The 25,579-nt window shown below is 47.6% G+C and overlaps 2 protein-coding genes across 2 annotated transcripts in view; one reads left to right on the forward strand and one right to left on the reverse strand.

Moving 5' to 3' along the window:
• LOC127021668 (uncharacterized) overlaps positions 1-7,238 on the reverse strand; it is a 35,924-nt gene extending 28,686 nt beyond the window's left edge. Inside the window, exons 1-2 of the mRNA XM_050904862.1 lie at positions 7,172-7,238; positions 1,478-1,637 (exon numbers count right to left, since the gene is read on the reverse strand). Of these exons, the coding sequence (XP_050760819.1) occupies positions 1,478-1,637; positions 7,172-7,187 (176 nt within the window). The 5' untranslated portion in view covers positions 7,188-7,238. The remainder of the gene's footprint in view (positions 1-1,477; positions 1,638-7,171) is intronic.
• A 2,940-nt stretch (positions 7,239-10,178) lies between these two features.
• LOC127021669 (2-epi-5-epi-valiolone synthase-like) lies at positions 10,179-16,988 on the forward strand. Its single transcript, XM_050904863.1, has 5 exons — positions 10,179-10,348; positions 12,669-13,302; positions 14,999-15,232; positions 15,933-16,185; positions 16,888-16,988. Exons 1-5 carry the CDS (start codon positions 10,179-10,181, stop codon positions 16,986-16,988), a joined length of 1,392 nt encoding a protein of 463 aa, XP_050760820.1.
• The last annotated feature ends 8,591 nt before the right edge of the window (positions 16,989-25,579 follow it).

Raw genomic sequence — 25,579 nt, forward strand, 5'->3', positions numbered from 1 at the left:
TAGGCCCGTCTTGGTGCTGGCAGCCACTCCAGCTGTACGGGCTTGGGAAGAAGGGGTTGTGGGACTAAAGGAAAGCGTTCCCTACTGTTCAGCCCCAAATCTTTCCCATTTCCAGTTGGTCCCAGACAGGTGTCTATCTGTCTGCTGGTTTGGAGTAAATGGCTGCAGCTACCCTGGCCAGGTTTTGTTTAGCTCTAGGGTGGGGGGGTTTTCAGCCAAAAAAAAGGTTTCATTGCAGAATGATGTAAAATCTAAAATTTTTTTGCAAGACAGGAAAAAAACGGTTTTCCTCGCAAACTGCTGAGAAAAGCAGGGTATCTCCAGATGCTATTTCACAGAAGCCAGGCCTGTGACAACGTCTCTGGATGAAGTGAGATGCTACCTATTACAAAGAGAAGGGAACAGACGACTGGAAGAAGTCCATAGCCTCCAGACAGATTAGATTACCCTATCTGAAGAAAGCAACCACCAGAAATGGCTGGTAATACTTCTGCGGACCAGAATTTAGAGCCGTTTCAGCTTTTTTTTTTTTCCCCCTGCTCCCCCCACCACTCCTCAGTAAAATGAGAAAGAATTCATAACCCATGTCAGCCACACTCAGATAATCCAAGACTTAAAGAGTAGAACATTTCATATAACCTCTTTTCTGCCCCTCACAAATGCTTTAACAACTTTAATAAGATAATGTATAGCTATTATCGTACAGCAAGCGTAAGTCAAACAACTATCAGCTATTATTTCAGCAACAGAACGAACGCTCAGCGTTCCCGTAATCCGCAGCCTGGAACAGTTTACACATTGTCAATTTTAGACAGAACTGGCTTTTTCCACGTATCAGAATGTACACTGATAAATGGGAATTGTTTAGCAGACCCCACATGGCTGGGTAATATACTGTAGCTCAAAAAAGAATAATGAGAGTATCAGTTGGACTTCTGAATTAATGATACCTTAAATTAGTTTAATTAATTAGTTTAGTTACTAGAGTAATTTAGTTAGCAGATTAATTAATATTTATTGAGTGCTTGGAGATAAAAGCTGCATATAAAGGCTGTTATTATAGGGTGGATCCAGAGGTGCAGGTTTTCTTCATTCTTTATTTATCCCAGCACCAATTTGATCCAGGGGCTCATTCTTTGAGCCTTTCAGTGGGCACTGTGCGGAGGCTGGCTTGCTGATTTTTCACAGGACATGGTCCAACACAGACGTTGCCATAGTCAATAGTCAATTGGTAGAATATCTTCCACAATTTAGAGTTAGGACTTTTTGTTCTCACCTCCTCTCCTCGAGGCCGTAGGTGCACACAGACACACACACGCGTCCGTGAACACTTTGCTATGTATTTGGGTGCAGTTAACTCTCATTCTTCTTCCTTCCACTGTCCCCTACGTTTATGGCATATTCTGAACAGAAAATCTAAGAATATATTCAAACAATCACAGGAAAAAAGCACAAGGTTACAAAGGAGTATCCGTACCTCTTTGAAGTTGCCATTGCATCCAGGTAAGGGTCTAGTCCAAGAGCAACATCAAGAGCTTTTTGTAAGTAATTCTTGAGCTGTTCAGGAACACGAGAGTCAGTGAGGGCTATTTCTTTGGCTTTGAGAAGGTTCTCAGCAATGAGTCCAGCTAGGGTTTCTGAAATGGAAAATAAAAGGAAGAACAATGATTTTGTAACTGCTGAAATCAGCAGAAGAGGAATTTAGACTGCAAAAAACAAGTGCTTCCCCCCCCCCCCCATACAAAATACAGGTTTTTGAAGGACTATGAAAACAATCATGGAAACCTTTTCAAACTGAAAAAATATTACACTTCTAATTAATTTTTGTCACATACATTCTCCCTTTTTTCCCCTCACAGCTGATCCTTTTCTGAGAGGAAAAGGATAAGAATATTTCAAAACCATGAATTTTCACTTTTGAAGCTCTGAGACAAACATTGAGCACCAAACAACTGCACACGAAACCCGCTCCCCTAGGTAACTTTTTCCTTGGAGAAAACAGAGCGCTTCTCAAACTGCTCTTGCAAAACAGGCAGATCCTCTCAGGCCAGGACATGCAGGCACTGAGTCTAGCTTTGTAAAAAGGAGGATCTCCACTACCTGCGTGCCAACGGGGTGCACAAGTGCCCCTGACACGTGTCCGTGCCATGGAGGCTGCTGTGCACAGAGTCTGCAGAGCGACCCATGATGCTCATGCCTAAAATACAATTACACCTGTCCTAATGCAGCCGAACTGACAAACACTCAAATAAAAAAATTATTGTGCCAAGTCCATGATGGCATAAAATCAAAGACACTCTTCAACTAATGATTTTAAGCAGGTGCTGTAGCAATCATCCTGGCAGGAATGCAACCTCCTAACCCTTCTTCTGCCTTCAACCTGCCACAACAGCTTGCAGTGGTGATGCACCATCCTGAACTCTCTGTTTCTCAGGTCATAAAAACTACCTATGCTTGAACCCATCAGCAGCACATGGCAAATCTCCCAATATCTTATCACAAGCCAGACCCTGCCAAAAGCTGATTATTCAGGTAAAGAGAAACAGTTACACATAACACAACAACATGTCAGTGTTTCAAAGGCTGCGGAAACATCTCCAGGATCAAGACCACCCTGCCCTGGGGACAAAAGCAATGCTGCCCATGGCACTGTACTTGCCCTGAGACCCCAGAAAACCCATATAGCAGCAATGCAACGATGGACCTCAGCAAGCTATGGCCCCACAGAGCAAGACATGGTTCAGAAAACGCCCCTCGCTCCTCAAGTGTAAGAGCACGTGCTGGGTTATGAAAGCACTGGCAAGACCAGGGCAAGTAGGCTGTGAGCATAACTGGGGTGGAGCAGATTGCCCCCGGCAGGATTTTATTCCCTAGGATAGAAAAGCTGCAGACAACTAAGTGAAGTGGGTGAAAAGAGGACATGCTTCCTCTGGAGGACTGGCCCGGACCAGCCCAGCAACTGTGGGGGCAAAGCCCTGTCCATGTGGAACTGCTGTTGCTGCAGGCACCATGTCCCCATCCCAGGACGGGTTCTGGTGGGGTCTTGGACGCCATAGAAGGCATCCAGCTGCCCCATGGCCTGCCGGCAGAACTTTGGTATAAAGCCACTGAGGACATCAGAGTATCACCTCATATAGGTAACTCCCCCACAGCCCGCTGTTGAGAAAGACTGCATGAAGGCAGATGCAACCGCGTATTTTAGGAATAGCTTTTAATCAGAAGATCATTAAAGGATCAGACTGCAAAGTGGAGATACATGTGTGCCTCTGACTTCTTGTTCTCCATTTCTTTCCTATCTACTTAAAATGCCACCTTGGATATATTCCCCAAAGACTGGGTCTTATGGGTGTTCTAAGCCAGCCTTGGTGGTGGCCTGGTGTCAGCTTCTAGCCAAGTGGTAGCATGACAGGCGGGTGTTTGGTTTTTAATGTCTTCTCTGTCTGAGCATTTCAAGGGATAAATCTGAGATGGATACGGCGAGTGACTACATATCCTCAACGCAGGATGTGAGAATAGTCAAGTCTCCTCATTGTGGACATGACCACTTTGAGTGTCTCTTTCTACAACCCCCCCAGCACATCAAGATGAATGGAGGTAGAGCAGATGACCCGATCACCAAAAGAGCACCAGGGCTTCCAGTTGCTGGGGACCGCTCCTTCCCTTGGTACCAAGGGGCACTCTATGAATAAACTCATGTCTTTGGGAACAGGGAAAGGTCTAAACCTCTCCAAAGGTCTGCTTCTCAGAGCAGTATTTCTCAGCTTTCTGTAGCTACTAAGATGACAACCCTGTTGTTTTTTGAGACAACTTCACTGATTTTCATTATCCAAATTACAAAAAAATATGAAAGCAGACGGGGAGCATAAAATATATGTGCATTTTACACGGGAATTGCCAGCCTGGACCAGACTTAGAGGTCACCTAAACAGCATCATGCTCGTGGCAGTAGCCCAACCTGACGTACAAGGAAGGCAGATTTAGGCTAGCTATGGCAGCCCCTCATCTACATCTCATGCTGATCTCTTGCCATAGGGGTGGCTTATATCTCTTTCAGCAGTTTTATAATTAATTGCAAGTGGAGAAATAACCAGCCCCTTCGCAGACCATGTTAGTTTGTTGAGCTCAGCCCAGCTACGCGTTGTGTGAAGATGCATTGCCTTTGTGCAGCGTTTTCACCACCGCATGAGCGAGCACCTCCGGGCTCCCACTGTACAGCTGCAGGATGCTGGAGGTGAGGATCTGCTCGTCCTCCCTGCCAAGCACTCTAAGGCTTTTTGTTAATTTAGGGGCAAAAACACGCTTATAATCCATGTCAGATTTTAGTAATCACCATGTTACACTTCTGGATGAGTTACAGACAAGAATCCTCTGTCACTCAAGGGGGAGGAAAACAAGATTTACCTCCAGCTGTTTTGTAACCTGTGTTATAACACCAACCGCAAGCGCCAAGAAGTGCTAACAGGGAGAGAGAGCACGCAGTGCATGCCAACATCAACTCTGTATCTAAGATTATACAATCTTTTCAGGAAGTGCTGCATTTTTTACAGCCTGATGATGCTTTGGGCCGACAGCAGAGGTCAGAATTGCCTTCATTTATGCAAGCACCCGACAAGTCGGAGCAGAGCTCAGGGCTTGCTGCCGGGCCCGGCCAGGCTGCGCTCAAGGCTCTGAGCACTAAGGTGAGAGAAAATTTATGTAACTACTTTTTTTTTTTATGTTACTCCAGGAAAAGTGCTTCATTTTAGTGCACAGTTTTTCACAGCCCCAGCAAAGCTGCTGGACTATATTAAGCACTAAACTAGATTGCCTGGTTGCCTCTCCATGGCTCTATGTATGCACAGACATCTCTTTCCCTTTCCCGTCTAGTTGTGCATCATCTTTTTCATGCATACAAGGGGAAAAGGAAAAAAAAAAAAACCTCACTCAGAGGGGGAAAATGCTGCCAGGTATAAAGCAGAGGAGTTCAAGCCCTGCCATGAAAGAGCAGGAAAGGGCTGCTTTAAGCCTCCAGCAACTTCATAAAAAAGATAAGGTGGCAGTTCTTAAAATGGTCCACAGTTGCCAGCAGGATGGTTCTCAGCATCTTCCTCGGTAGACGCTGAGAGCACAGTCAGCCTGTTTTACAACTAAGCTGAATAATAGACTGCAGCTTCTACTTTTTCTGAAATCAGGCACTTTTGGTTCATACTAAAGTCAGGAGGCAGGCTTGCAGGTGGGGGCAAGGTTGTATGTGGGGTGTATTAGTGTCCCCTGAGCAGGCAGGTGGTGCAGCGCCATGGAGGGACACACTGCTCCAGAAGCAAAAATTAAACTGCAGCTTGGGCTTAGATGGCACTTTTTGGGTGGGGGGAGCTCAGCCAGGAGAGGGGAGGACACTGTACTGTTTGCAGGGGGCTGCCCAGGAGAAGGCATGGAGACAAGCGCACGAGAAGGGAGTCTGGATTTGGCAAAAACAAAGCAAAGATGCCACATCCAAAGATGCGGGACCAGAATTTGGTTCCCGTTTTTGGGCTATCCTCATTTCACCTTCCAGGCTCTAGATCTACTTTGCAGCCCCAGCAATGACTTCCAGAAGAGCTCCCCTTCCCAGCCAGGGCAGAGCACTGAACCTGATCCACACCAACACCGTGCTGCCAGACTGCTTGGTGCTCGGGTGCCGAGTGCTTTGGCAGGAGCTGCTCAGCGCTAAACACTTGGAAATCCAGTCTGATAAAATCGTCCCGAACAGTTCCAGCCATCATATTCACCAAGGCACCTCAGGCATTGACAACAGCTTATCACAACACTCACCACTTTGTCTTAGCGTGTAAATACACCTCAGCCGTTGCATTTTACCAGGCAATCCTGTTTATGAAAACCACAATGCAACGCTCGAGCTATTTCCTTACCCCACCAGAACCCTGCACATAAAAATGCAGCCTCTTAGGAGACCCTATGCTACTGCTTGACCCAAATACATTAAAGCCAGCTGTGATACATGCCCATCCTATGGATGCAGCTGTAGCAGAGGGAAGCAGGAGTGGGGTTGTGCCACATCTGAGGCTGCTCGGTGGCTCCAAACCCACCACCTATGAGCCCCGGTAGGGCCATGCACCAGGGCAGAGGCATGCCATAGCCCACGTGGGGCCAAGAGCGGGCTGGCGTGGGCCAAACCCAACTGCCTGGCCATTAAACATCGCAGGGGGTCCTGAGCAGAGCCAGCCGGGTTCAGCTTAATTTATCAGCTTGGCCTCAGCATTGGTAGTGCCAGAGCCTGCAGCAAAGTCAGCAGCGATGGCAAGGGGAGAGGCAGCAGCTTTGGGGTGGAGCAGGAGCACGAGGAGGAGGAGGAGGAAGCAGCCGGGGTGGGGAAGCTGCCGCTCATGGCGGGAACCGGGGTGCTAAACTCTGCCTGAACTTCAGGGGAAGGTAAGGAAAACACACCAGCCAATGCGTTTTCTACAGGCTCTACTGCTGGAAAAGAAGTAGAAAAGCTGGATGCTCCCCAGCACTCCTCTGCTTGCATTAGGCAGGCTCTGGAGTCACTGGCAGAGTATGCAAATCATACGTTTATTTTCATACATAATAAAGGATGCTGTGTGTGGCAGGAATAAGCAGTACCCACTGACAGTCGTATCCAAAGCCCAAGGCAGTGGAGCGGAGTCTTTCGATAGCTTCAATGGGCTTTAGATCAGGCTGTGAGAGAACAAAGTCTCTCCCTTCAGAGAAGCCTGGATTCCCACACACAGCTGTTTATTTTAGAAAATGGCCAAAAAAGGCAGCAAACATCTCACTCTGTGTGCCACACCAGGCACACATGGCTATCACAGAAAGCACCGAGGCAAGGTTAAAGCTGCAGAAAAAATATTTATAAAACAAGCATCTCAATCCATCAGAAATTAGTCACAGCCAAAGCTCTCTTGGCACTGTGAGTGTCCACCTTCCCACCCATACCTTTCTCCTGGGAGCGTCCTCCTCCCTCCACTTCAGGTTCCTGCAGACCCATCTCCCCTGTTCAGCCTCAAACTCCTCTCCCCAATAAACCCTTCCTCTGCTCCTTTCTGCCAAGCCACAGAGCCTGTTGGTCACATCTCTGCAGGGCAGTGGGGGACCCAGGACTGGGACATCACACGGTGTCCCCTCCTGTCACACCATCTCTCCTGGAGCTCCCCACCCCACATAGGGAGTTTACCTGCAGGATTATGCATGTTGCTTCTTGTCCCCCGGCCTCAGAGGCTGCTGCTGTGGGTTTGCTGCCTCTGCAGAGCAGCATGTCGGTGCTCAGGTGTCCGTCGAGGGGATGGGCTTCTCCTCCTGCGATCACCTGGGCAGAGCCTCAGCCCTGGGGAGAGGCTGCGCAGGGAGGATGGCCCCGGGCTGGGGCTGCACCCACTCCAGCTGCACCCACTTGCCCCCACCCAGAGCACAGGCAGCGGGTGAGATCCAACAGCATCTGACATGAAAAAAGAAGAAAAAAAAAAAAAAAAAAAAAAAAAAAGGCTGACTTCCAATGCCTTCGCTTTATGTAAGAGCAATGTTCACATCCTGACCTCAGGAAGATGCTGGCTCTCGAGGAGATAATCGGCAGTTTCATAACCTCCTGGTTACATAGCACAGACATGTGTCCCAGCTAAACCATCAGGTAGGAGGCCAAAAAAGTCACAGGACTTTGAACCCCAGATTATCTACAAGTGGTCCATAGCTACGGGGTCACCGCTGCCCCACACAGCCAAACATTGGAGCACCCCCTGCTCTGGGGTCCAGCTCGGAGGCCAGGTCTCTGCATGGGCTGGGGGAGGTTGTGTCACACGGGTACCAGTTGACCTGCACCCCCAGAAAGGGTCTCAGGAATGCACTGGCTGGAGGAGCCATCAGGAGGAACCAGTGGGAACATCCAAGGTATCCAAAAGCCTAAGCTGGCCTGCAGCAGAGTTGGAGCAGAAAAGGCTGGCAAGGAATTAAAGCGAAGTAATTAAAGAGCATGTGATGGAGCTGAGGTCAGCCAGCTGTCTCCTCTTCAAGCAGATGAAACACAAGCTGAAGCTAATGAGGAAACGTGGACTACCCCATAACCAGAACAGCATGTTTCACTTCTGGGATGTATCGCCCTGGGCTTGTTCAGTTAAGGACTGACTCAACATACCTGCAAAGCATGCCGAGAGAGCCCGGGGCTGGGCAGCGGAGGTGAAGAGGCTGTGGGGAGCAGGTCTTCACTGCAAGGCTCCTGGCAGCCCCTCTGCAGGACGGATGGTACAAGGACATGGCAGTCATTGGCTATGGCAAGCGGACAGACATTGGAAAGTCAATTTGTCAACTTCTAAAATGAAACAGAAGACATTTCAATGCCCTCAGAATAGAACAGGGAAGTATAAATGGAAAATAAGTAAAGGCACAGGACAAAAGAGTAAAAGAAAAGCAAATAAAATAAGTCCCAGTGCTCCCTGGATTGCTATTAATCAAAACAAATAAACAAGACAAAGAGGACAGACCTCCTTGCATACCCAAGATTATTCCATCTTATGATTTAGTAAACAACAAACTGCATTAGACCTGCAGTCCCTGTGGAAAGCAATCCAAATTGTGTTTGGATTGGGAGTTAAAATTTCAGACAAGTATTTGGTAAACAGGCTAAGAGCTTTAGTATGCCATCTAATCCACCCTCCACTAGCTTTGGAAGTGACTTTGGGCAAGTTGCTTCTCTTCTGGTGACTCTATTTTCCTCTTCTGTAAAATGGGGATAACAATCTGTCCTCTTGGCAAAGTGCTTTGCCATCTGGAGATGAAGCCAGCAGTGAGAACCAGTTGCTAGGAGTTATTACCCTTCCTGGAGCAGGGCTATGTGGCTTTAGAGTTTACTCTTGTAGCTTTTTCCCAAAATTAATTTTGAGATAAATGTAGGTTCCTAAGTGAGTTTGACTGCAATTAAGTCTTCAATGCAATGAAGTGGTCTTGTCCGATGCGCTCTTGAAGAACCATTTTTTCCAGCCTCTCCTTTTATGCTTGTTTCTGGTAGCTCTTGTTCTTTGTTTCTGAACAAGGACAGCTTTCAGAAACACAGCCAAGAAGGCGGCAAAGATGGGGTTGTACCTTCAGGCACTGCTGGTGAAATCAAAGGAAGATCTTCCCCTGTGCTCAGCACGCAGAGCTGTATGCCAAGGGAATGTTTGGTGTGGCAAGCTGAGCCTGGGACCTTCCAAAAGCCCCAGCTGGAAGATCATATGGAAAGGTAAATTGTGCATCCCTCGGTCACGTGGGGAGCAGGGTGCTGGCCGCTGCTGCCAGCACGGGCCCCCCGCCGGCCCCCACCACGCCATCGCTTCCTAGAGAAGGGGAATTCATGCCTCTGGCTGAGCCCACCCCACAGGATCAGCGTGCCTTTGGGTCAGGGAGATGGGGTCTCCCCGAGTACATGGGGGGGATCTGGCATAGCCTTCATAAGACAAATAGGTGAGAATTGCAGGAAAGCACGGGACCCAAAATGCAGGGTCATCAGGGCTCAGATACCATTGCCTGGACCACACTGCTGATCCTGAAATGACTCCACCACGGGGAAACCTCAGCATCTCAGAGTCCCCCAGGCAGCTAGGCAAACGAGTCAAAACTCAGCTCATCCACCAAACAGCCCTTCAGGAGATAAACTCTCTCTGATTATTTTTTTAAACCCACCATAAAAGCTAAAAACAACAACAACAAAATCATTCTGTTCCTCAAAGCAAGAGAATCCTGGGAATGTGAGCTCAAAAGAGGTTTAACCAGCTGATATCAATCCTGTCCCCACGCTCCTGCTCCTGTCTGACCCCATAAGAGTGGGTTAGAGCCACAGCCAGATCAGAGGCTCCGCACAGCAAAGGAGGTTCCTGAACGTCATGGAGAATCACACAAATTGCCTTTCATAACTTTAAATTTGCTGTAGGGCATCATATTGGAAGTTAATGTATGCACTGCTGTTATACTTCTTTAAGCATTATAAAACTAGCTGATTATACAACCCCATCCTGGTACTTGCACGTGTCTTCAAATGCTCCTAACCACCCCTAACGTGCATCCCAGATTAGGTAATCTTAGTTTTGTAATTGGTCTCCCCTGTGGAGACAAGACTTCCTTTTTGAACGCCTGGTCACCTGGAGCCTTTAAAAAGCACCTCAAAGGCACCCAGTTACAGGAGATCTCTTAACAGGGAGATTTTACCTTCTGGAAGCATGCCGGTGTCAGAAGAAGCTTTTGCTCCAGCAGCCCTGGCCACTGTGCCCCAGGAGCCCCAGCAGACAGACTTCCAGCTGGTGCGAGTCAAGAGCACATGGTGCCGAATCAAGAAAGGAGAAGCCCTTTCTGACTGCGAGGACAAGATAACTCTCTCCGAAGCAAAAATGTAAGTATAGGAGCCCGCATTGCTCGTTGGCGACTGCGCTGGACGGCTCTGGCTAGCCAAACTGTGCAGTCTCCCTGGTGGGATGCATCTCAGATGGAAAAACCATCTTGGGTGTCGTTGCGGCTTAAATCCACCATTACATGTACAACCCTGTGAAAGTGGGCTTCAAAACGTGTGCAATATGGTAGCACAGGTATTTGCTGTTCTCCTTGGCATGACTCGGCTAAGCTACAGAGGGAATTTTATCAACAGCCTCAATTTTTGTAGATGGGAAGTTTCTTTAAACTTCTGAAAAGCTTACACAGGGACCTCTGAATGCTGCACTTGGGCTTTTTTTTTCCCTGTATGTACATGAAATCTTTGTGTGCAAAAGCTCATGCACAGGCATGGGAGAAGGACACATTTATAGAGATCGTTGCAGATAAATGAAATGCCTAGATGGGAAAAATAAACACAGCAGGTCACTGACAGGAGCAAAACCCATAACACATCTCTCAAACTGTAGAAGCCACCTAAAGCTGCTTCAGAGAGAGGAGAGAGACAAATTTCCCCCAGGGATACATACAGCTCTTTGCTGATATTACATCTCTCCTGTTAATTATCCTTTAATTACAGGATACTCCTCCTCATGAGCACATGGAGCCCCGTTTGTGATGCAGGTCTTCCTTAATACAGCTATGTTTTGCACGTCAGAAGTTTTCTAGCACTTGTCACACTCAGGTTTTAATGTCACAAGTCTAAGCCTTTTCTCAGTCCGGTCAGAGGGACCTTCACCAGCGCTGGCAGTGGGCAGCGGCTGCGCACGAGCGTTGCTCAGGCAGAGCCGCAGCAGGTAGAACAGGACTTTAGCAGACCCAAAGGCAGTCTGCTGGACCTCAGTTAATAGCAGGATGAACCTAAGGCCCAGAGCACACCCAGAAAATTCCTCAGCTGACATATGCTTCAACAAGGGTACGTTCAGCCTCAAATTCTCTACTATTTTTGAACAGCAGAGGGGTTGCAGTGGGTGCTAGTTGTGCCATCCGGCACCCAAAGCTGATTCCACCAACTAACATTCAAAACCATCCTGTCTCTTTGAAGGGTCACATGCCAGAGACAGATGCATATGCACATAAAGTACAGCTATAAGGTATATATTTAGTGCATTAAAATGTACACAATGATGTTTTTTGTAATACTGCATTTTAAAAGCCCAGAAGAGATTTTCTGGAAGGTATAAATCCTCACTGGTTTTCTTTAACACTTAAAAAGGTTAGGGCCAGATTTAGAAGCAGTTTGGTAAAGAAAGCAGAGAAGCATCTATTTAGACCTATAAGAGAAAGTCCAGGCATGTGGAAAGAAATTGGGCATGTACGGAAATCTAATTATCCAATGAGCCATCTGCTCATTCAAAAAACAAAACAAAGGTTCATGGAAACTTTCAATTTTTACCCAACTGCAGCTCAAGAAGAGGTCTTATATAAAATACATTTTGCAGTTTTCTTCTGTCTTAAAAAAAAAAAAAATTCCTTTCCTGATTCCCAACAAACTAAAAAAGCCACTTGTTTTTCACCTGGCTCCCCCTTCCCAACAGGAGAAGTAATAACTGGGTTGCAGGGCTGTGTTCTTCACTGTTTTAGAAAGATACCACATACCAGCTTTGTAGGCTTCTATTTATCCTTTCAAACTCCACTATGGAAACCTTTGCCAACTCTCAAATAATTACTTTTTTATCTTAACGGCCTGGCAGCACTCCCTGTTTCTATCATACCTGTTTCGAGGTAAAGAGATCCACTCTTTGATGACATCCACTGTTCAACTGGAGAACTGTAGAGACACTATTTTGTATGGAGGTGTGTGTATGTGTGTGGCTGTGTGCAGACAGACAGGAATAAATCAACTCATATCACCCAGATATACTGGGCAGAGGATGTTTCCTTCATAAATACTTTGGAAAATTTTGGCAATCTCTTCCCCACTCCCTTTTGGGAAGCTGGGATGATCGGTCTGGGCTTTTCTGCTGTTTTATTGATAAATGAATAAATTGGAAGGAAAATTATTTGCTTCTCCAGCCCTCCTTGCTCTCTGTTTTATCATTACCATGGAGAAGTTCAGCCATTGACTGTTCTTTAGGATGTGGGAAAGCTTCTCCGGTGCCAAAGTAATTGAGCCCTGACACCCACGAGATGCATCCCACCCTCGCAGCCCCACACTTTTGCAGCGCACGGGCAGGAAACCCCACACTCCCCACCCCGCAGCTACGTCCTTAAACTAGTTCAGACATGCAAAGTACAAACGAGGAATATAATGATTTCAAACTATGTTTTCTGATCCTTGCCAGAGGTGAATGCGTCTCCAAAGGTGGGATTTCCTGGACAATTGAAGCTCCCATCTATTTTTGCTACAAAGTGGTAGAAACGTACAATATTCTGGATCCTTCTAACACTACTCTGCTCTGGGGTCACATTACTGACCCCCAGCAACTAGAGCTAGCCACTAGCGGCAAAAGGAAGCTGAGGCGCTTTATTGTCATAGATGAAGTTGTTGACGAACTTTATGGCTCCAAAGTCAGAGAATACTTCAAAGAGAATAACGTTCACCACAAAATCCTCGCCCTGCCTACCACTGAAGAAACGAAATCCATGGACCTGGTCTTGAACATCTTGCAAGAAGTCCAGAACTTCAGCATCGACAGGCGAACCGAGCCCATCATCGCCATCGGAGGAGGTGTCTGCCTGGACATCGTAGGACTAGCCGCGTCACTCTATAGAAGACGTACCCCTTACATTCGGGTCCCAACAACCCTCCTCTCTTATGTTGACGCCAGCGTGGGGGCAAAGAACGGGGTGAATTTCCTGCAGTGTAAGAACAAGCTCGGGGGCTACACCCCCCCGGTAGCTAGTTTCCTGGATAGATCCTTCATTCAGAGCATTCCTCGGCGACACATCTCCAACGGCCTTGGTGAAATTTTAAAGGTATGAACTTTTGCAACTGTAGTTTTCAAAACTGAAATCATAGAATCATAGCATAGTTTGGGTTGGATGGGACCTGTAAAGGTCATCTAGTTCCAACCCCCCTGCGATGAGCAGGGACATCTTCAACTAGATCAGGTTGCTCAGAGCCCCTTCCAACCTGACCTTGAATGTTTCCAGGGATGGGACATCTACCAGCTCTCTGGACAACCTATTCCAGTGTTTCACCACCCTCATAGTAAAAAATTTCTTCCTTATATCTAGTTTGAATCTACCCTCTTTTAGTTTAAACCATTACCCCTTGTCCTATCACAACAGGCCCTACTAAAAACTCTGTCCCCATCTTTCTTGTAAGCCCCCTTTAAGTGCTGAAAGGCTGCAATGCTGGTACGATGTCCATCAGCATCCAGGCATTGTATAAACCGCCCTATAGAAACAAGGGTGGGCCATCAAGGCTGCATGGGGACTTTTAACTCTCATTGAGCCTATATATATTTTTACAGCTGTTAAACTTGTTAGAATATCCCTTACACGCAGTGCCTACTGTTAACCCTGCAGAGTAAACTCCAAAACTCAAGGCCAGACATAGACACAAGCACAACCAGGGAAGAAAGCATCTTCCCATTGAGGCTGATCCAAAGCACTCTAAAATGAACTGCTAGCAGAGAATTTGAGGTTCATTATACTGGGGATTAATAATCTGCAACGTCATTTGCACCTACCTCGCGGGGTATGTTGAGCGTGGTCAATCAATCTCCTGCAAGACAAATTCTACTTCTAAAATTACCTGGGAAGTGCACAGTAAATGGTTTTATGCCTGAAGAGCTTTGAAAACTTTTGATAAAGCAGAGTTCAGGCTATTAAAGTGTATTAGAGATGAGTTCATCAGTAGCATTTTTCACTGCTTACATAGTGGGAACTCCCCAAGATATCTGGGGGTTTCTGGCAGGCACCGGGAAACCCGCAGGTCACCATTCCCCACTGCCGGAGGGGGTTAATGCCTGAGTCAGAGGGTGAAAAAAGATGTACCTGTAACAATGAAACCGCTTCTGAACCTTCATATTGCCCATATTGCAGTGCTTTCCCACCTTCCCTTGCCCAAAGAGCAATTCCAAGGATTAGATAAGAATTATCCTGGGGAGGTCCACCATCCAGTCCCTGTCCTGGGGATGGCCACCATTCAGCTGAGACAGTCTCGAGTTTCCTGCCAGGCACACAAATACCCAAAGCTCATTACAAACCATCTGCTGGGCTACTGGAGCATGTAGCAACTTCACAGCATGGTCAGGGTTGCCCAGTAGCAAGGGAACTTGCCCACCAGTGCTCCCATCATCTCTGCTATTTTACCAGAGCCCCACTGGGCATTTCCACACTGCCTTTTGCATACGTCTTTACTTAGCATAGCTGACAACATGTGTAACACCACCAGGTCACATTTCCTAGAGACCTGAATATACACCAGACTGGTGTATCCTCCCTACTCCTACAGTCCCATATACATGCTAACCAGGAACTGTGTCTACAGAAATACTTTTGCATGTTGCAGAGGTAGAACTTGCCCATGTACCAAGTGTGTAGGTATTTCTTTGCTAGTGTATAACATGATATTATAGTCCAGTCTATTGAAACACTCAAGTTTTCAACAGCACATACAAGGATCACTTAATTATCTTCAATTACCTTTTCTGTTCTACCCTAGATGGCACTCATGAAACACAAAGGGCTGTTTGACCTGCTCAAGAGCCATGGGAAATATTTGCTGGACACCAAGTTCCAGTCCTACAGTGGCTCTGCCGACCACAGGGATGCTGCACTGCAGACTACCAGGATTGCCATTGAAACCATGTTGGAAGAGCTGGCTCCCAACCTCTGGGAAGATGACCTGGACAGACTGGTTGATTTTGGTCACCTTATAAGCCCAGAGCTGGAAATGGTGAGTGACAGACTTTATATTTCAACTTCTGTCTTAAAAAAAAAAAAAAAAAAAAAAAAAAAAAAAAGGTTTCGATCTGCAGCATGAAAACTTTGCACAAAAGTTGCTGAGCTAAACTCCAGATTTGCACGTTACCTCAGATCACCCAACACACCCAGCCTGGTCCTGTTGGATAAAGAGACCCCTTTCCCTGCCCTGTTTCCCCCACACCTCCACTCATGTTTCCTATTCAGACTGCAGGTCAGTTATTGCTTCTTACCAGGCATTTACCAAAGCACAAAGACGACCAGATTTCAGTGAAGCCGTTAGAAATCACCAACATGAGCTACAACAGTGCAAAGGCATGGAGACCATAGCCTGTATTACTGGGGAGAAATTGCCACTGAGGCATAAAGGGGGAGGACTAGACCTTATGCAAAACTCAGAGCTCTTCTCTCCATCCCATGGTGCTCTTCATCAGTGATTTGAATGGGAGGAGAATTAGATCTGGATCCCTATGGGAGATTTTACATGCAATTAATCACCTGTAAAAGAGATCATCCTCTGCAACCCATAAATCACAAGATGCTAACATCCAGCAAATCTGTACTTCTGCTGCGAGTCGAATGCCAATTTTCACAAGTACTTTCAGAAAAAGCCTACTTATTTACTATTTGTCAACCCAAACCTTTTCCCCCACCCCCCCTTTGCTCCGTTTCAGAGGGTTTTGCCATCGCTGATGCACGGAGAAGCCGTGAACATCGACATGGCATTCATGACGTACGTCGCCTATGCGCGGGGCCTCATCACCACCGAGGAGAAGGAGCAGATCATCCAGTGCATGAGGGGCCTGGAGCTGCCGGTCTGGCACGGTGGCTGCAGCTGGCCCCTCATCAAGAGAGCCCTGATGGAGCGCCTGAAACACAGCGGGGGACAGCCCCGGATGCCTCTCCCCACCGGCCTCGGCGTAGCAGGTACCGCGGCGAGGGACACCAGGGAGCCCCCGGGAGCGGGCACTTGGGGGGCAGTGGGCATCCCGGCACGCTGACATGCTGGAAAATGTGCCCTGTAGCTCTGCAGCTGTACCTTTCTGGTTTTACTTATGCTTTTCTTAACATCTCAGTAAACCCATCGAGAGACAGGATCCTTCTCTTGTGTGTAACCACCAGAACTCATTTAAGGACTGAGGTCTAATTAATTGCATTATGATTGGCCAATTCACTTTGCAAATGTGTTTGCAAACTGACAGTCTAAATGCAGTGCTCTGACAGAGAAACCAACAATGTCGTAAGGGAAAAACAATTTGTTTGTTATACTTGAAAATATTTGTTAAATAATCCTAGGCAAAAGGAATTTAATGTATTACTGTGCCTAAAACTAATACTTGGAAACTAAATAGTATCTGTTCAATATCTGGGATGAAACACTCTTACTTACAAGATTTAAAAAAAAACAAACACACCAACCTCTAACATAGAAGTAATGCATGGGACCAGGTTGTGATCTCTTGCATCAGTATCCATCCAGACTGTTTCCATGAAGCTCAGTCTCTACGCACTCACAAGAAAACACAGACTCTCAAACTGGAGGAGCTACTCTCCCCTCTACTGAGTTAGTGTATGCAAGCAGGAAAAGCTTCTCTGGATGTCCAATTAACTACAAGTCTTATTTTACAGAGATATTCAATGACACTAGTGAAGAGACCCTGGCAAGAGCATACAAGCTGTGGGTCAGGGACTGCAAGACGGTGCTGGAAGAAGAGCCAGCTGCCCTCTGAGAGCTGCGAGCCTGGGCTGACGGTCCTGCCCCACGTGTGGAGCTGTTCAACGTCATAAGTTAGTGGGCAGGACTGAATTTTAAAGAAGATAAATACAGCAGCACCTGTGAAACCACGTACACGTCAGAGCTGCACGGAACGAGAAGAATATTGGCATCTGACCTGATTTACCTCTTTCAATTGCTCTATTTGAAAGGGAATTCATTAGACCTGTGTGGTGCTCAAGAAGTGATCACTCAGAAATGAAACCAAGTGCCCACAGCGTAGTTCATAGCAAGCTGTCTCCTCTCGGGGAAAGCGAGTGGCATTTATTCATTCATTTGGTTAATCCAGCCCCGGGGCTGCCATGGCTCTGCACAGTGCTGTCGCACCGCTGCTTGTTGCTGGATGCCTGAAGTCAGTAGGTGTATCTGGCTCACAGACCATGTAAAAGAAGTGGGGCATCTTGACGGCACCACACAAAATCTCCATGCTATGTAAAAATGTTTGAAGTGGGATATCTCCTCCACTGGTTTTGGCATTCTGAGTTCTTCTCGTTTTCTCAGCTCATTCAAAGTAGCAAAAAAAGAAACTTAGCTGCCAGCCTTTGCTCCCAGCGTAAGGGTATGACACACTCCGACTACAGGCACCGTCACATAGCCACAAATCAGCAGATATTGCTGCTGTGAAGCATGACGGGAGCTATATCTTGACAGCATGGCAGTCCTATGTCTTGGGACTCTTAGATACTGAGGACATGCTGGCAAGACTCATCTTGCTGCCAAAATGTATAGCGGTGGTTTTACTGTGTAACCCCTGCAAGCCACTGGTGTGACAAACACAGTGCAATTTGCATCAGCGTTGCCTATGACCAAAGTTGAGCTCCAGGCTGTACCGCAGAACCCCCCGGGCGTCCCCACGGAGCGTCTGCCACGGGCCTCCTCGTACCTGGCTGGCCGGGGCTCCTTCCCCATCGGAGTGCTTTCCGGGTAGATAAGGTCAGCTGGGGGAAAACCAAGAGAAATCAGGGGACTCCAAGTGAATTTATCATCTTCAAGCAGCCTCGGTGTCATGTCTCAGGATCCTGGCAGACTCAGAGCAGATTATATATCAGATGCTGACTGTGAAAAATGTAAAGGCAATGTCATCCTTCTCCCTGGAGGTTGAATCAAAGGAAATCATAATCAACAAACAGCCTTTGAATTATTTACGGCATTTTTTTTTTTCTTTCCCCTTATGTCATACCAGTTTGTGCTGATGTGCTGGCTTCTGTTTTGCTGAAGTAATAAAAGCTATTAAAACTGGAAAACTTTTAAAATAACGAATCCATTGCTGCACGTAGTGCGTGCCTGTGTACATTTGCACGTGCTTGAGAGACAGAAAGACACTGGAGGAGTGAGGAATAGAGCTGACATAATAAATCCCTTTTGAGCCTGGAGAAGATGTACCTAAAAGTGCACAACAAGACTTCCTCAGCCCTTCTCCAGAGCCATGCATTTCTCTAGCTTCAGGACGGGGTTTCACACAGATGACACCACCTTACCAAGCAGACCTCTCGTAGGGCCCTCGCAGCAAACAGCGTAGGAGCGCATCCTCAGAGCCACGTCTTCCCATAGAAATAATCCCCTAACGCCCTGAGTTAAATAAGCCTGCGGCTGAGGATATCAATGAAATTTTGTCTTTTTTCCAGATGGTCAAACATAGGTTCATTCAGCCGGTTCCTTACAGCAGCCACCGAGTGGGGAAAGCATCGCTCCCGCTCGCAGGGGAGCCATCTGCACCGTCAGCCTCTCGCTAGAACAGAAAGGGACAGTGCAACACCAGACTAGATGAGGACCTGAACTTTTTAGGAGTGTGAGAGAGCCCCAAGGACAGCAGTGCTGAGGGGCAACGTGCCGAGAGCCTCCGGGAGGGGAGGTGTGTGTTGTCTCTGCCCCATCTGGTACTGGCCACCTCTTGGAGATGATCTGGGATCGGAGACCTGTAGCTCTAGTGCTCCTCTCCCAGAGTTTACAGTGCTCACCTGGGTACGCTTGTGAGTGGTTTACCTCCTCTCCAGGAGCTGGATGGGCCATTTTTCACATCAGATAATCTAGAAATGAATGAAGCGCAGGATTATCAGCTGCCCAACAGTTGGTGTCCTTCAGTGCAGCAGTCCTACTCCCATCTACCTACGTGGAGGAGGTACAAGACAAACATCAACTTGAGTTGCTTATTTTAAATGTCCAGGGAGAGACTCTCAGGAGCCCAAAGGCATTTAGCACTCCAGTCCCATGGAAAGCCAAGCAGCAGCTTAGCAGGGTCCAGCCGAACTGAACCTAGAAGAGTCACAAAACCACACGGACACATTAACATCATACACGGCCCAACATCTAGGACTGATGTGCTACCGGTGACAGTGACGTGGCTGCAGGTCACCTGCCAGCCGTTCCCACACATTGGCTTTGCCTCCATCTTCAGGAGCCAGTGTGTGTGTGTGTGTGTGTGTGTGTGTGTGTGTGTGTGTGTGTGTAACAACATATCAAAGGAGCTGGAGCACAATTAAGACTGAAAAGTGAACACATGATTATTATTTTTTACCCTCCCTTCTGCTGTGGGTGACAGAATACAATCAACCCCTGACATGCTTGGTTGCTTAGTAGCAGACAGCCACATTTTTAATTATATACTAAAATATGCTAAAGAACATAAAACGGCTGTGTGACTAATACATGTATATCAAGAAAGGCATATGACAGCAGCTAAATTGCTTCAGTGTCTGATAAAGAGTGCCTCTGCCAGGCTTGTCATCGAAAGATCAAGGGAAGGAGGTGGAAAGTATTATTAATATAACAATGACTTTTTAAAATACACCTCATTGTTTGCAGTGCATTTTTTTTTAATGTCTAGCATGAATTTAATTCTTTTCCTTTTATTCAGTTTTGATTTAATTCCTGCTTTTTCAAATGGAACTATTATCATTAGACCTAAAATCTCTGCTTATTTTCTTATTACCTTCAATGACGTATTACTCCAAAGAGAAAAGTGGAAAACCATATAGGACCCAGCTAGGTTCTCCACAGCGCAAGTTCTTCATGGATTTGTTTGTACAAAAATTGCTTTAGTGGTCAGAGAACAAGAAATTATTTTACTATGTACATGTTCTGAAGTCATTCCTTTTGCAACAACCAGCTCTAGAAACTGCTTTTCAGCGGGGGAGGAAAAAAAAAAAGAGATTATGAGCTCTGATTTTTTTTAATAAAGGAATATCTAAGTAGTTATTACTCATGTCCCGTCAATAGTAGCATTCAATGTACCCTATGTAAAATGAGAATCAGGCCAGAGGTCCTGAAGACACTACAAGATTTTGACTAAATGTATTTAAAGCGGCTAAACAAACAGTGCTGAACATAAGAGCAACTGCCCTATTCCTCGTACAATGCAACACGTGCTCAACCGTTCCGTGCTTGCCTGTCTGGAGCCGCTACCACTGGTACAAATTACACGCTGCGCTCAGAGAAAACGACTTGCAAATGACAGTATTAAATCATAGCTTGCCTTAGAGCAAGGTGAGTTCACTGGCCTGTGCCGGGCTGGAGCCGCCGGGCTGGAGCTAACGCGGTGCCGCAGGGGATGCTGCCTCCGCCCCGCCAGCGCCGGGATGCAGCCATAATCATCACGGCGGTGGGGTCTGTGCCCACCGGGGGAAGCCTGCCCTCATATTAAAGCTTCACAGCCGGCAAGAAAGGATGCAGCCCCACAAGAACGTGCTGTTCCCTGCTTTTTTAATTAACGTCTAACTCTTGCTGCCATCAAAGGCAAGGAGGAAAGCCATCGGGAGCGGGGAGCTCTGGAGAGGCACTGCTGAATGGCGAGAGAGCAGGTAAAGCATTCGAGCGAGACCAGAGCCCCCAGAGCTGTGTGCCCCATCTACCAAACCCCGCTCAGAGCCCAGAATGCATCCCAGGAGCCCAGTGCACCCCTGCCAGCACCCGGCCCAGCCCGGCCCTGCTCCCACGGGACGAGCACCACACTCGGACACCGGGTTTCACACTAGGGCCAGGCACTTGCCCTCCCTCCCAAATAATCGCAGCTGCCCTACCTACCAATGGCTATAGCGAGGTGACCGCTGCTGGGCTCTGCCCAGCTCCCCAAAACCTCTGACAGTGTCCTACAGCCGCTCCAGACACCCAGTGCAGCTCCCCTAGCCTCCCCTGCCTGCAGCAGATGCATCGGGCATTAAGGATTTCTCCCATAGCTCCTTTGAGACAGTATCCACAATATGCAACCGTGTACATCAACCCCATAGTGATTTTTATAAATACGTTAAAAGAGTAATCAATATTTAGATTCTTTGCACGCCCCGGCTCATCCTACTGACCGTAGCAGCCTCCTCATTGCCTCGCACAGCTCTTGGACAGCATTAACGTAGAGGTCTGTCACAGGAACCATCGTTTCCCTCTGTGATCACAGAGCACAACAGTGCCTCAGCCCCAGTGATCCCAGCCCCGGGAAGCGCAGGGATGGGGTAAAAGAGTGGCAGCACGAGGGGCTCGGAGCTGCCTTCTCTCTGGGGAATTGCAAATGAGAGCATCCGTCCACATTGAGCATTGCCGGAGTTCGACAGAAGCCTTCTCGCTCCTTTGCAATCTAGGTGAGAAAGTCCTAAAAGGGAAGAAACTACAGCTTCAGGCTTCGGTGGAGACGTAAGCCTCAACACATGCCCGTTAAGAGAGTCACTCTCAAAAACTTAGTTAAAAATGGAGCAGTTTCAAGTAAGGATGCACTTCGGATCACAGGCAAAGGCAACAGCGATGGTCAGTGCACACGCATTTAACCTGTGAGCCAGCATCCTATTAAGCCTTATTGATTTCAAAAAGTCAGGGATGCTTTTTCAAGCCATTCCCCTGCAATTTTAAGCAAGGGCATTTCAAAGGAGCTGGAGAAACAGAGAGTATGACCACCATTCAGTGCCAGGACTACCCCCAGCTGCGATAGCAAAAGCAGCAGCAGCTGCTGAACCTGCCGAGGCAGCGCAATCACCGTCTCCATCCCAGCATCAGGAGCTGCTGCGCTCCCAGGTGCGTCTCCTCGGAAGGAAAGCACGATGCGGTGACATGGTGGCAGGATCCTGCCGTGCCACTGCACCACACAGCCGAGCCCCGCAGCGTCCCGCAGCCCAGCCACGGGGCTTTCCAGCAAACCAGACCCCACCAGGCGTTGGCGGCCTTATTTTTAACATCCACTTTCTTACCCCGCACAGAATTTTTCAGGCTTGTCCAAAGGAACTAAAAGGCTTCTAACCAGACCTGCTACCACCTCTTTGCTGACACACACTGAGCAACTACTTACAGCCATTATCCCCACAACGGGTTTTCTTGCTGCTCCTCCTGGGTTCTGCAACCCAGCCGAAACCCGGAGCTGCTCCCACCGACAACAAGAAATTCACTCCTAAAACACAGCGCTGGTACAACTGACCACCAAAAGGAAAGCCAAAATACATCTAAAAACTCAAACTTAAATTAGAAATTATATCCTAGGCTGCTGATAAATAGATTTCCTATTGCAGTACTACAATGCCACATTCTAACACTGTGCTGAATTTCTAAAGAAATAGCATTTTTCTAAAGAAAAAGCCTGCTAGAAACACTCCCAAGCTTTAACTCTAATATCTTCTATGAAGTGGGAGCAGGCTTTTCTGCTGTAGTCCTAGCAGAGTCAGGTAGCTTTGCCCAGCATTTTTTGTTTGGTTGGTTTTTAAATTGAGTGATGCAGGACAGCTAGCTATTTTTAATTGCAACTGATTTAAGTATTGTCTACTCGTAATATGTATCAGATTTTCAGGACAGGCCAAATTCAAAACTTCTGTTGTTTGTATTCTGGGCTTAAACCCCATGAGATAATACACATTAACCACCTCTGCTGCTGCAGCAACATCCACAGAGACGGCGAGGACTCCACACTGTGAGCACAGTAAGCAACAGCCTGCCGAAGAACAAGACCAGAAGGGATGAAAGCAACAGAGAGACAGGGAGAAATAACGAAGATGGGAAGACAAAACAAGACCCCAGCTGGTTCCTAACCAGTCCTAGCTGCAGCTCCCGGCACGACCCAGGAGCAGATGTTTGCACATTAGGTGAGTGGAGGGTTCAGAGGAGTGACCCAGGGGGTGAGCAGAGAGAGGACTGGGATCTCTCCGTGCACAGATCAGCCGGAGAAGGCGATGACTGTGTAGGACTGCTGGGGGTAGGTGACCTTGCAGGAGTGACAGCATGGCGAAGAGATGTAGGTACCCCGAGGCCTCACTGAGCCCATGCCTGACACATGGCAGCTGGTGGGAGGTGAAGGGCAATGCAGCCGGGGGTGGTTTTGGCAAACACCCCTTTGAGAAGAGAGGGAGGCAAAAGGCAAGAGCCCACAGGAGCGGGGAGAGGCAATGACATTTTTCCGTGCCCACCTGTTTTGTTCCTTACGCTGGACAGTAAGCTTTGGGTCTACCCGCTTTGGTGTGTATTTGCAAAGCCCAAGTGGGGCCTGATCCATAGCTCCATCCCCGCCGTGCTACCGCAGTACAGGCACAACCAGACAGCTCTGGTACAACCAGGGTTGCTGACTGACACCAGGCCAGGAACATGGACACATCCACCGCCAAGTCACAAACACAGGAGCACTGCTGGGACTTCAAATGCACAGAAAAACAAGATTCACTTACATGGAAAACGAGTGGCTTACACAGACGTATGTGAAAAACCAAATGCTTTAATCCATCTATCAAGAACAACAGTTCAAATTATTTCATTGGATACATTAATATTGATCCATAATTTACAGTGCTATGGACCATACACAAATTATTGCTGCAGTCAACAGCAGATGAATATCAACATTACAGTACCAAGCATCATAGCAAGAGGCAGTAATTAATGTCACTTTTTCAAGAAATATAGGTATTTATACTATTATCAACATCAGCTTCCCCCCCAGTGCATTTTATGTCAAACAACATAAATGTAAGTGCATTATTTTGTGCTTTGTGCTTTCCTTATGCACCTTCTTTTTGCTTTTACAGGTTGTAAGAGTTAAATATTGCTTTATAGGCCAAAAGCAGTAAGGAAGAACTTCACGGTACTCTGCACGTTCCTGCTTGTTGCATGGCTTTGGCAAAGTGAGAACTGGTAGGTATCCTGTCCACCCGTTCAGGGAAGCCACCGCCGGCCCAGTGTCACACACGACACTGTCATCAGACTGGGCAACAACTTCTGTCCATCTCACTCCACCTCGTTCATGCCAAACCCTGCCTGTAATTGCTGTCTCTGTCCTCTGCCATTGATCCCCTGTAAAACGTCACGGCCACACGTTCACGATGCTTAAACAGGCAAAGACATCTCCAGTTAGCATCCGCCCGGAGGTCCGTGTCTCCTAGAGATGTCCCCACTGCAGCGTCAACACGCTTCCATTCAAAGGGTGGGCAAACTCAGAGGAGGGCTGCAGCCTAAGGAAACACGGGGTGAAGAGTGAGCAGGGCACAGCCGAGTCGTACGTTACCCCAGAGCAACACAACGTACGGAGAACACACAACACAGCTGCTGGGGCCACAGCGACTTTTATCAAGAAATCCAGCTCTTGATGTAACAGTTTTCCTTGAATCCTAACTCATCTCCACGCAGCATGTAGCCAAAAATCAGAAGTCACGGCTGTCAGCGAGTACCAGTGTTTCACGTAAGCTTGAAAAGTATTTATATACCACAGTCTAGACTTCAATTCCTGAATGCCCAGCATGGGCATCGAACCAAAAGCCTTATTCAATATATTCAGTGGTTCTCAGTTACTACACTCAAGCGTGCACACCCTGATTTTGTACAACGCTGCAGGGCTGTCCTGTTTTAATGGCAAAGGGTAACGCAACCCTGTGTTACAGCTACAAGCATTTTACAGCCCTGATTTTCTCTACCTCTCACCATTACCAAATGACAGCACCAGAAGCCTGTACCCGCATACTCGACTCGGAGCTAACTACGGCACAGCTGCCTTGCAGGGAATTTCCCTGCCCGAGGGCCACGATGGCCGCAGTGCATCCTTGCAGGCTCCCGGGTCCTGCCCTGGGCCAGAGCTTCACTACCCTAGGAAAGCCACATTCCCAAAAGCTGTCTGGGGTGGGGGGGAGAGGCATCAATATAATCTAACTCCAGCTCCTCCTTCAAAAAATAAAAAAAGAAAAAAAAAAGCCACAACCCAGTGGTTGCATCAATGCTAACACATAGCTCGCTGCTCAAGCGGAAACGGAGACAGCCGGACGCAGCCAGCAACAGCCACAGAAAGAGCGACACGAACGTAGACCCCGGAGTACCGTAACAGCAAGCTGCGTCCCCGCCGAGCCCTGCGCCCCTTGCCATCAGCACTGGGAGGAGCGGGGCTGGGCAGGGGACACTTCAAGAACCCTTCCGTGGGGAAACGTTTGGGTGAAAGCTCAGCGAGCCACGCTGCAGGCTACGGGAACTCCCGATGTTGTCCCCTGCTGTCCCATAGCTATCCAATTCACATTTGATTTCTGAACACGAACTGCTGCGACCAAGTTTTCCTTATAAAGCCTGCCAAACTGGCACTCAAGTCACTAACCGTTTCACTTATCCTAT

This window comes from Gymnogyps californianus, chromosome 13, assembly GCF_018139145.2.
Source record: "Gymnogyps californianus isolate 813 chromosome 13, ASM1813914v2, whole genome shotgun sequence".
NCBI lineage: Eukaryota > Metazoa > Chordata > Aves > Accipitriformes > Cathartidae > Gymnogyps > Gymnogyps californianus.